The sequence below is a fragment of the Leucopleurus acutus genome (assembly GCF_964270905.1).
Source record: "Leucopleurus acutus genome assembly, chromosome: 15".
In the NCBI taxonomy this organism is placed as follows: Eukaryota; Metazoa; Chordata; class Mammalia; order Artiodactyla; family Delphinidae; genus Leucopleurus; species Leucopleurus acutus.
This window is the reverse complement of record NC_139157.1, coordinates 9410249-9422067: the sequence shown is the minus strand read 5'-3', so window position 1 is coordinate 9422067 and position 11819 is coordinate 9410249. Positions and strand designations below refer to the sequence as shown.

General features: G+C 41.5%; 1 protein-coding gene across 3 annotated transcripts in view; it reads right to left on the bottom strand.

Annotated features, from left to right (window-relative positions):
- Positions 1 to 3839: 3839 nt before the first annotated feature.
- SERAC1 (serine active site containing 1) overlaps positions 3840 to 11819 on the bottom strand; it is an 86203-nt gene continuing 78223 nt past the window's right edge. For 2 of the 3 annotated variants that reach the window (XM_082855812.1, XM_082855813.1), the window contains 3 exons: positions 11000 to 11097; positions 9655 to 9837; positions 7610 to 8497 (listed from right to left, as the gene is read on the bottom strand). In XM_082855812.1, coding sequence (XP_082711938.1) covers positions 8157 to 8497; positions 9655 to 9837; positions 11000 to 11097 — 622 coding nt within the window. In that variant the 3' untranslated portion in view covers positions 7610 to 8156. Of the gene's footprint in view, positions 6702 to 7609; positions 8498 to 9654; positions 9838 to 10999; positions 11098 to 11819 lie in introns of those variants that run through there. The other variant, XM_082855814.1, reaches the window with a different exon arrangement.

The following is an 11819-nucleotide window of genomic DNA, read 5'->3' as shown; positions in this document are numbered from 1 at the left end:
GGTCAGTGTATGATGGGGTTACATCCTGATAAATCCATCGTAAATTGAAAATATTGTAATTTGAAAATGCATTTAAAACATGTAAACTGCTGAAAATCATAGCTTAGCCTAGCCTACCTTAAATGTGCTCACAACACTTATATTAGCCTACAGTTGGGCAAAATCATCTAACACAAAGCCTATGTTATAATAAAGTGTTGAATATCTCATGTAATTTATGGAATACTGAAAGTAAAAAACAGAATGATTGTATGGGTACAGAATGGTTTTAAGTGTATCAGTTGTTTACCCTTGTGATCATGTGGCTGATAAGAGAGTATCGTACCATATATTGGTAGCCCAGGAAAAGATCAAAATTTGAAGTACGGTTTCTACCAAATGCACACCACTTTTGCACCATCATAAAATCGAAAAATCATTAAGTTGAACCATTGTGAGTCGGAGACCATCTGTATTTACATTTGCTAGTGAGATTTATGCTTTCATATGTTTTCCTGTTACTAAATAGTGTCCTTTCATTTCAGCATGAAGAAGTCCCTTTAACATTCCTTGTAAGTCTGATCTGGTAGTGATGGAACTCCTTCAGCTTTTGCTTGTCTGAAAAACTCCATCCCTTCTTCCACTCTGAAGAACAACTTTGCCAGGTAGAGTATTCTTGGTAATATATCAGCACTTGTAATATATTGTGTCACTCCTCTCTGGCCTGCAAAATATCTGCTGGTAGTCTTATGGGGTTCTCTTGTACATAACAAGTCGTTTTTCTCTTGCTGCTTTTAAGATTCTCTCCTTGTTTTGACAGTTTAATTATAATGTGTCTCAGGGTGGGGCTCTTTTTTTTTTTGGCCCTGCCATGCGGCTTGTGGGATCTTAATTCCCTGACCAGGGATCGAACCTGTGCCCCATGCAGTGGAAGCACAGAGTCTTAACCACTGGACTGCCAGGGAATTCCCTGGGGCTTTGTTTTTTTGTTTTTCTAGAAGTTTTTATTGGAGTATAGTTGATGTACAATGTTGTGTAGTTTCCAGTGTACGGCAAAGTTTGTGGGGCTCTTTGAATTCATCTTATTTGGAACCCTTTGGGATTCCTGCTTAGGAAAGATTTTACCCTTTATTTCTTTGAATAAGCTTTCTGACCCTTTTTTCTCTCTTCTCCTTCTGGAACCTCTATAATGCAAGTATCAAGTCTGCTTGATGGTATCCCATAGGTCCCTTAAGCTGTCTTCATTCTTTTTCACTTTTTTTTTGGTCCTCTGGATGCCTTCCACTGCCCTCTTTTTGAGTTTGCTGATCCTTTCTTCCCCATGATCTGGTCTGCCATTGAACCCCCTACTACGTTTTTCAGTTAGTATTCTTCAGCTCTGTGATTTCTGATTGATTCTTTCTTATATTTTCTATGTTTTGGCTGAAATTCTCACACTATTCATGCATTACTCTCCTGACCACGGTGAGCATCTTTATGACCATTATTTGGAACTTATTTATCTCTATTTCATTAAGGTCTGTTTTTGGAGTTTCATCTTTTTGTTTGCAACATATGCCTCTGTTTCTTCATTTTCCTTGACTCTCTGTGTTGGCTTCTGTGCATTAGATAAAATAGCCACCTCTCCCAGTCTTTTTTTTCTGGGTGGTGGGGGGGTCTTCATTACATGCAGGCTTTCTCTAGTTGTGGTGAGCGGGGGCTACTCTTTGTTGCAGTGCACGGGCTTCTTATTGCAGTGGCTTCTCTTGTTGTGGAGCATGAGCTCTAGGCACACAGGCTTCAGTAGTTGCAGCATGTGGGCTTCAGTAGTTGCAGCGTATGGGCTCTAGGGTGCATGGGCTTCAGTAGTTGTGGCACGTGGGCCCCTAGAGCACGTGGGCTTCAGTAGTTGTGGTGCATGGGCTCAATAGTTGTGGCACGCGGGCTCTAGGGCATGGGCTCAGTAGTTGTGGCACACAGGCTCAGTAGTTGTGGCACGTGGGCCCTAGAGCACGTGGGCTTTAGGGTGCGCTGGCTCAGTAGTTGTGGCACACGGGCTCAGTAGTTGTGGCTCGCAGGCTGTAGAGCACAGGCTCAGTAGTTGTGGTGCACGGGCTTAGCTGCTCTATGACATGTGGGATCTTCCCAGACCAGGGATTGCACCCGTGTCCCCTGCATTGGCAGGCGGATTCTTAACCACTGCACCACCAGGGAAGTCCCCAGTCTTGACAGAGTGGTCTCGTGTAGGAGATGAACCTAGGATTCAGCCCATCAAGCTCTTGGTTATCTCTCAAACTCTGTGACTGTCTGAACCTCCTTCTTTGTTCTTAGTGGCTCCCGGGAGTTGAGGTTCTGCTAGGACCTCTCAGTGTTCCAAAGGGAACATTCTCAGTCAGTACCTAGATGCAGGCTGATTGGAAACTGAACCCTCAGGCAGCAGCTTTTCAAGTATACAGATAGACCCTTCCAGGGGAAGACTGGAAGATGGGTGTTTCTGTCTGCTCCCTCTGTGCTGAGCAATAGGGGGATGGAACTGTTTCTTTGTACAGTCCTGTGGGATCCACAAACACAAGGCTTGCTGGCCATCAGAGGCAAGTAATCAAGCGGTGCACTCCCTGGGTAACAGCCACAAAAGACAGGGCACTAGAGATGTGTCGAAGCTCCTTCCAGGAAGACACCAGCAACCTCGAGTGGGCAAGAGGGAGAATGCAGAGACAGAACCACCAGCCTCCCTGGTCCCCAGGGAAGATCACAGTCATCCTCTAGATGTGTGCTAAATTAGAAGCCTGACCCTCAGGCCGCAGCTTTTAAGATAAGCACATGGGCATCTTTCAGGAAAAGGCTGGGAGATGGGCATTTCTGTCTGCTGCCCTTGTGCTGAGCCCTGCGGGGAGAGCCACTGTGAGTCCTTGCAAGCCCATTTAGAACTGTCTTTTTCTTTGCTATAGACTTGTGGGTCTTGTGGATGCAAGCCCTGCAGGCTTTCAAAGCTAGGTGTTTTGGTGGGGGGGGGAGGTCCATCCTTCAGGTGGAAGACTTGAAAGTTGGGGCACTGGATGTTGGGCCCAAACCCTTCACTCCTCAGGCAGAAGTTGGGAGTTGTGTGTTCCCTCCTAATTGTATCTCACTGTGCCAAGGGTGAGATTTATGGTGACAGTATGTCTCAGTCTTTCTTATCCATTTCAACGTGGGCATTTTCTCGTTCACCCAATGTGTAAGAGTTGCTCAGCTAGTTTCTGAACTTCTCTCTGAGGGAACTGTTCCGTGTGTAGCTGTAAATTTGGTGTCTGTGGAGCAGGCGAGTTCAGGAGCCTCCTATGTCACCATCCTGGTCCAGAACTCTCAAAAATGTTTCAATCTGGTAATCCAAGATGTCAAAATATTCTAAAACCCATCTAGATGTATACATACCCAAAGCTTTTTATGCTTAGAGATTACATTCATATCCAGCACTCTCTAATGATCCTAGGAATCAATGCGTATCCAGCTTTCAATATAAACTAGCTTTAACAATCCTGAAATAGTTTGGATTAAATTAAAAATCAAAGGTTCTAGTAAGCTTAGTGTTTTCAAACTTTGGAACCAGGTGTTGAATTCCATGACACTGTTTCTAAACTCCAAGGCCAAGCTAAAAGTGGATTAAGAACTGGAATTTTTACAAGAATGGCTTTTTCTAAATTTGGAAACTCCTTGGATATTAAACTGCCTTTTTATGTCTTCTGCTTTATTAAGGCAATTTATAATTATACAATGAATTTCTAATAGATTTTAAGTGATTAGCTTTGGAGAGTGTTCAATATCCAATATAAGGGCACAATCAGTTTTACTGAGTACATTAAAATTGCATTTATTGAACATGTTTAAATTTTTTTCATGGACATAATTTTTATACCAAATGTCAATAAAAGCGAAACCATACATTAACATGTTTAATATAACAAAGAGATGAAAATTCAGGAGGGTATGCCTAAAAGTCAAATTCTAGGCATTAGAAATAATTTGAGGGGCACTGTAAATTATGAGCCAAGCTCAAAAGATATACACACGTCACTCTGTGACTGTGCTGTCTTTCTCAACAACAGGAAACCAGTGCTGGCATCCACTACCATGGGCGCCCCGACCTGAGCAGAGGGCCGCGTCCTCCACCATATTATGCCTGTTGCTGTGACCTTGGGTGAATGGTTGAGATGGAGTCAAGAAAGGCATCACGATCCTCCATTTGTAGTCTGACTCTCTCTATGGTGACATTTAAACAGTGGAGTAAAGGGGGGGACTCGGTGCCCTTAACTTTTAGGGTTGACAACATAATCAGAAAGCAGTAAAGGGCTTATAGATAAGGATAATTCATTTTTCATCTGAATTTTATTTACAGCTTGCTTTCAGTAGTCTGTTAACACCTGTATTCTGTTTATTTCCTTCCTGGATAGATCATTTAAAGAGACTTTCCCCATGAGGGGAAAGGTAATAGGAAGCTTCATTTGAAATTTTTTCCAGAAAGGATATTTAAACAAGGCTGATTGAACGAGAACCATTTTACTGATGGTCTACGTTTAAAACTATTTCAAATGTGTATGTTTTCATACTTTGTGTTCTTAGAGTTTTTCAGGTGATGATTATTTTTAAAACATTATTGACTTAAATCTTACAGGACTGATGAAGTGAATCTGTATACATCATATCCATTTCATAAACAGAATGAACAGAAATGGTAAGTGACTTGCCTGAAAAGCTATAGTCATTCAGAAGTACACTGGATCTCTCTCCCAGACCTTATTTTTAAAGCACAGCTATAATGGCTATATTGAGATTTTACGAAGTGGGGTTTCATTTCATTACTCTAAGTTAATGAACAGATATTCCAGCCATGGTATATCTGCCATGGTTCACGGAAAACAGAAAAAGAAAACGAACCAAGCCTATCTACACCCCTCTCCCCACGTGATCCCATTAGCTAGAGTTTATTGTTAGTAGCTAACTAGCACACTCTATAGCTACATAACAAAACAGGTAGTTAAGTCACTTGTTAGGTTTTTGCATAATTAAACAATTAGATGTTGTTAAGGGTCACTGATGCCCCCAGTTTACCTTCAGATGCTGTACTCCTTTTAGCTTTGACTATCCCATTCTACAAATGTCCATCATTTTCAAAATGGTAGACATAAGCTTAACATGACCCAGCAATTCCACTCCTAGTATATACCCAAGAGAATGGAAAACATGTCCACACAAAAACTTGTACGTGAATGTTAACAGCAGCATTAGTCATAACAGCCCCAACATTGAAAGAACCTAAATGTCCCTCAAATGATGAATGGATAAACAAATGGGGTACATCCATACAATGGAATATTATTTGGCCATAAAAAGGAACGAAGTCCTACTACATGTATACATGCTACACCATGGATGAACCTTCAAAACATTATGCTAAGAGAAAGAAGCCAGACACAGAAGGCCACGTGTTGTAATTTTTTTAAAACTTGTCATTCATATGAAATGTCCATAATGGGCAAATCCATAGAGACAGAAGCTTAGTGTTGACCAGGGGCTGGGGGAGGGACGAGGAGGAGTGATTGCTGATGGGTGTGGGGTTATCTGGAGGGATGATGAAATGTTCTGAAATTAGATAGTGGTGATGGTTGCACAACTCTGTAAACACACTAAAAATCAATGAGCTGTGCATTTAAAAGGGTGAATTTTATGGTATGTGAATTATATCTCAATAATGCTGTTACTTAAAAAAAAAGTCATCAGTATGATTTCCTATTTCTCACATGCTGGAGACCAATTAATACCATTTCCTAATGAGCAAGAAATAATGGTATACTTTAGCTAAAAAGAATCTGAGAATCTTGATATTAAGTATTGCTAATATATATATAATAGCTTAGAATAGTTTTAGTTCACACTCTGATCAATAATGGATTTATTATTCTTATCTGGGAAAAATTAAAAGTATAGGTAGCTACAGTCTGGAAAGAATTATTATAGGCTAGAAATTTGTTGAAAAGAGAAATATTTGTTCTCAGCAATATGAAAATAAAAACTTACAAGGAAATGACCCATGGATGACAAGGCGTGTAACAAAGCTAACATGTTACACAAAGGTTTACACTGACAAGTTTTAAAAACTTACAGCACATGGAAACTCTGACCCAAAACAGAGTCTTTATGTTCTAGTTCATTCTCTCTCCATTTTAGGCACCCTCCAACAGGCATTTCTGTGGTAAACTGGTGATGGCTCTCCCTTCAGAAGCCATCAGCGCTGCTCCCAGCATGAGCCAGGGACAGTCACAGATGCCAAAAGTCACAGATCACATCCTTTAGCCATAGCAGCTTGCTCCCTGTCACCAGGGACAACACTGCAAAACATAAACTGGCACATATGGAAGTTTTTTAAATCAGAAGAATCCAGTCTAGCCCTTCTTTCTTTGATCGACACTTCTGGGTTTGTGTTTTACAGAACAATATTCTGTTGCCTGCAACGTACTCCAGGCCACATTAATGCCATAATGACTACATTTGCATGATTGCGTAGAGCTTAAAAAGAGAGAACACCACGTTTCTTGCACTGTGTTCATGTGTGAAAACAGAAAAAGACAATTGTCAGTTTTCCAGGTCTTTGGCTAAAGTGTCACGGATGAATTGTAAGGTACGTTGGTACAAAAAAGCATCCTTTTTCTTTGGCTTACAAATGTTCAAATGGTTAACATCCACAGGAATTAGATCTCCAATGCCTAGATCTGAAGAAAACAAAAATATCAATAAAATTTAAGTAAAAATATAAGCTGCCCCCTGTCAACAGTGAAAGAGGCCAAATGCGTAGTTGTAAATGTTGATTTGGCTGTGATAGAGAACCAAATCAGAGATAAAGGAACTTAAAGTTTGACTGTAACTAAACTGCACTTGACTAATCATGTGAGAATGGAGTCTCAGTAGGTGTAATTATAACTTTATGCTTTTCTCATAAATTCTGTGTGTGTGCTGCCGATTTCCTAATTCAATAGTGAACAGAGCCTGAGCACTGTCACCTTCAAAACGTTTACACACTGCAGGTTATTACTAAGTTATTCCACACTTCTCTGAACCTCTTCTATTCCTAGAGCTAATATTAGAAACTTGATAATGAGCTCCCGTGCCCTGATGAAACGAATGGGAACGTCTCACATGGAATCCCTTCTATACCCGACCCTCCATGCTCACTCTACCAGGGAAGGAGATGATGTGGTGCTTGCGAGAGCTGGTTGAGTTTTTGATGTTTCAGCCTAACCAAGTCCACCTAGATGGAAGTGACAGGAGGTACTAGTGAAGCCAGCCAGGTGAGGAAGTGCAGCTGGTGGACAGGCCACCTGGTGACACAGAAGAAAGGGTGGACAGAATGGTGACAAGGCTATGTCACTACCAGCAGCTGGTCCACAATTTTGCTTTAAGCTCCCAAATTCATCTTAAAAGAAAACAAAAAACTGGCCACTGTTCTTTGAACTCTTCAGGTTCTTCAACTACCAAACAGCAGTTCCTCACCCTATGGCATATTGCTTTAAGGTAAAGTCTCTTCAGATTCCACTATAGGATATCAAGCCTTTTTCATTTTATATAGATAATAATGAAGTAGGACAAAACTTGTTACGCAGACAGAAGAACCATCTGGCAGGCGCTCCAGATACGCACCATGCCTGGCTGCCAGGAGCTCTCAGTAATGGCAGAGTGCTACCAGGACAGCACCTGACCCAGCCCCCCGAAGTGATCAGAAAAGGGTCTGACAAGCAAACTAAAGAGTTAGCCAGGTTGAGGGGAAAGCATTTCAGGGAGTGAAATGTGCGGGCTCTTTACTATGCTCAGAGGAACACAGGAGGCTATGAGGAGAACTGAGATGTGGGCTCTGCCCTCAAAGAGCCTACAGTAGACTACAGTGCTCTGCAGTAGCAGGTATTGGTCATTTCCCTCAGTCCCAGGATTAGGAAGACACTGAACTTTAACACTAGTTTTTTCCTTCACAATCTCTGTTGCTTGAATATTACTAAGCTTCCACACCTTTAGCTGATTTCTTTAAGGTTCCTGCAGGCGGCTATCAATCTGTGAAATGAAATGCTCCTTTTAATCTAGCTGATAGAAAAGCTCTGATTCTTACCTTAATGCAGCAGATTTCACTGTTGAGAGCTAATGCAGAGTTAGCCGATTAACCTTTGCTGTCTAATCAGTTAAATAAAAGGAGGGAAGGGGAATGCCAAGGTTAAATGTTTGCAGAGAAGTTTTACTCTATGGCTTAAAAGAATAACAGAATCTAAATTTTCATAAAACTGTCTCCTAAAACTGAGAAACTGGATATAAAAGTTGACGTTTATGATTACCACCAACCAGGAAACTAAGGACAAACAAGTTTCAAAAGAGTGAATACCTGCTGATTCCAGGGGCACCACGTGGAGTTTAATCATGCTACCAATGTAGGTTGGTAGTGTTTCTACAAAACTCAGCACCTGGAAGTTTCTATCTTTTGCAAACTCCAGAAAGTCATCCTGTAGTGTTTTAAGTGCAGGAGAATCTGTAAAATTATAGAGAGCGAGATTGTAACAAGATCTGTTTATCTAGTTCATAATAAAATGCAGCAACCTTCCAAATTTAGAGAGGAAATTAGGGTTCTGATTCAAGATGGTGGCTTATTTTCTCTTTTTCCTAAGAAGCCATTAAGATGAGAGAAAAGGGCTGAAACCAATCTAGAACTCAGAGGCCAGTGTCAGCGGGAGAGTTTTTCTCACATTGCTGGCTGACCAGAAGCAGTACCCAGGGCAGTTTGCTGTGTGGGGCTGAGGGGTCCCTCGGTGTGCTGGCTGGCACTTCCACGTCCACTCTGGAGCACAGCCTCCCATCAACAGAGCCTGTCTATAATCACAGAGCACCCATCCCCTTCCTGTCCCCCATCCTCAAGTATCGAAGGGCGACCAAGAAGCACCAGGTCTTAGAGGAAAGCCTACCACCTGAGAGAGACAGACCAGGTGAGCAAACAGAAAACCTGGGCACAGAAGACACTTTTTTTTAAAAAAAAACCTCTAGTTAGTATCTTTAGAATGATTTCAAAAGAAAATGGATCACAGAACAAGAAAGAGCTTGTGGAAGATAAAATTTGACTGCAAAAAAAATCAAATTCAACAAAAGGTTTGAAGATAAAGTCCAATTCTCCATAAAGCAGAACAAAGAGCATATGAGCAAAAAGACAATGGTATACTAAAGCTCAAGCCAAGGGTCCCAAAATTCTGATTAACAGGTGTTCCAGAGAAAGAGAAGATGCTTATTAACCCCAAACAAATATAGTGCCTTATAATTAATATGAATATCTGTAAAGCTCGTGTATATTTTAACAGTTGATGATTTTCCAAACTTGTGGAAAAGAGCAGTTCTTTGGTAATTTGGAATAATACTTAACGCAAAACATTATGTAACTTTAAAAGTTTTAACTAAGATAGTGTTAAAATTATTATATTTCTTAAGCAGATAATGGCTTAAGAACAAAAAGGGAATGTATCAAAGAAAAATTAACCCCAAACTAAAAAGTTTCCATGATAGTCTAAACACAATTGATGTACAAATAGTAAAATGAGGTAATACAGCCAAGTTAAAACTGTTAGTCAAAACTGTTCTCCTCCTTCTCCTGTATAACTGGTGTTAATACAATGCCAATTCCCTTTAGAAAAAAAGTATTACCCTTGCTGAGTTCTTTGACTTCCAAAGAGGGAAAGAGAAGATAACGAATATTAACAGAGTATTCAGCCAGGTGGGATCCATGATGAGGGACACTATAAAAAATTATTCCTCTGGTATTGTTTATAATAGTACTCATTTCTGGCTTCTTAGAGGCTTCCAACAGCATCTTTTTGACAAGAAGACCTAGCCATAGAGAAGAAAAACAATGCATAAGCTATTTTCCTTCCCTTATTAAAAAAAAAAAAAGGCAAACAAGAAATACAGAAAAAGAGATGCTTTCTTTAAAAAAGTTTAAATAATAATTCTCTGTAGTCCAACAAACAGGGCCTTAAAATATTAACACTTAGTAATGCGCCCAATCCTCTAAAATATATAGCACAAGACTACGAACAGGTAAGATTCTAGAAACTCATTTGTAAAGCAGATGTTACATCACAGGATGCGCTCTCCCGGAGAAGAGAGTTAGGCACTGCATGTTGGGTGTCCATCAATGACGTGCATAGGCAGCAGCCAGCCTCCCCACCTACCCGCAGCAGCCCACTAACGACCACTCCGTTAGGACAGTACTAATATTTAAAAAACACATAGTCTCACATATCCACTGGGGAGAACACAAAGCTGCTGTGGGAAAATCCACCTAGGAAGGCACCTTCTTTTCTGTCCCCCAACCTGGGCTTGGAGCTGATAGGGAAACACAAAGGTAACATGGATGGTAACAGTCGGTCTCTGAGGATATAAAGGGCTACATCCACCTTTCTCTCAGCAAAAAGCCCAGACTCAAGAGTCAGCAGTCCTGAGCATTTCATCAGCTAAACTAGGCCAAGGGCTGCTGAAAGGCCCTCTGCAAGGTGGATGGTGAACATTTAGCACTGGACTGGGAGTGGGTTGGGAGAAGCAGGGGATGTGGCTTAGCAAGCAAGCACTGGGACCAAAGAGGGGACACCTGTGATCACACCGCCACTTCTGCAGGCCTTGGGCGAGGGGTAAGCAGGCATGCTGGGGCTGTGGGCACAGGAGCAGTGACGGACTCTGTGGTGGTTGGAGAAACAGGGAAGAAAGGGGGGGGCCCTGGGACCAGCCAGGAACGCTGAGAGATATTGACAAGTTGGGCTTACATACGCCATGGACAGCTTCTGATATTTACTCATTATCAAGCGTAGTGCTTAACTCATTTTCTTTTTATATGGTTTTTTACTGGTTGTCCCCTCTTAGAAAAACAAATAGCATGGAAGGAGCCATAGCCAAAAACATTAATTTAGGGGGAAAAGGGCTACCAGTAAACAAAACAGAGCTCCATGGCTGACAACCTCACAATGCTTGCTTGGCAACAATGAAACATACTTACCTCCCATGCTATGTGATACCCAAATCATTGGCCTATCCCCAACACCAGCAGCTCTGAGCTTCCTCAGAAGTTCGTTGCTCCTGAATGCAATGGACTTTCTGAACAAAATGAAAACAGCGGGTATGACAGGAGGCTACTGATTCCCCCTGCCCCAATTTTGCTATCCACATTTTAAGGCAAGATCTTTTGTTTATTGGACCAATTCTACATGCTACATTTTGGAGTCAGGAATACCTCTGTTCTCTCCGGTTGATTCCTGCAATTGCTCATTCCCCATTTCTAACTTAGTCACACTGGCATAGGTGGGAATATTTATGAAACAAGCATTGTTTAGGCATCTAAAATGTATCGGGCAATTTTCATGGGTCAAATTTGGGTCTTACCCCATTGCCCCCACCACTTAGGGTTTGCGTCCCTCCTCATTAGGTGGCCTGACAAGACAAGGATCAGCGGAGACCATGCTGTCCTTTGCGAGTTCACCTGTGGAGTCAGCTGTCATTGCTGTTTAGTTCTACTTGTATTTATGTTACAAACACTAAGCTTTCATCATTTTGGTTTGTTACTTAGAAACAGCACAAAGCTATTAGAATCAGACTTCAAATAAGTAATTTTCAAACTAAAAGGGAACTCTAAAGCTGTCTGGTCTGGTAGTTTTAAACTGTGTATGTGGAGAATCCTTTCTTTGAAATAAAGGTTTATGCGAGCTCCTCTGGGTGACCTGGGGAAGGAGCCCTGGGGTCTCGCCCGCTGACCCTCAGCACCATTCCTCTGGCACCTAGGTGGGGGTCATTCATATATAACACTCAGTTTGATAACACAG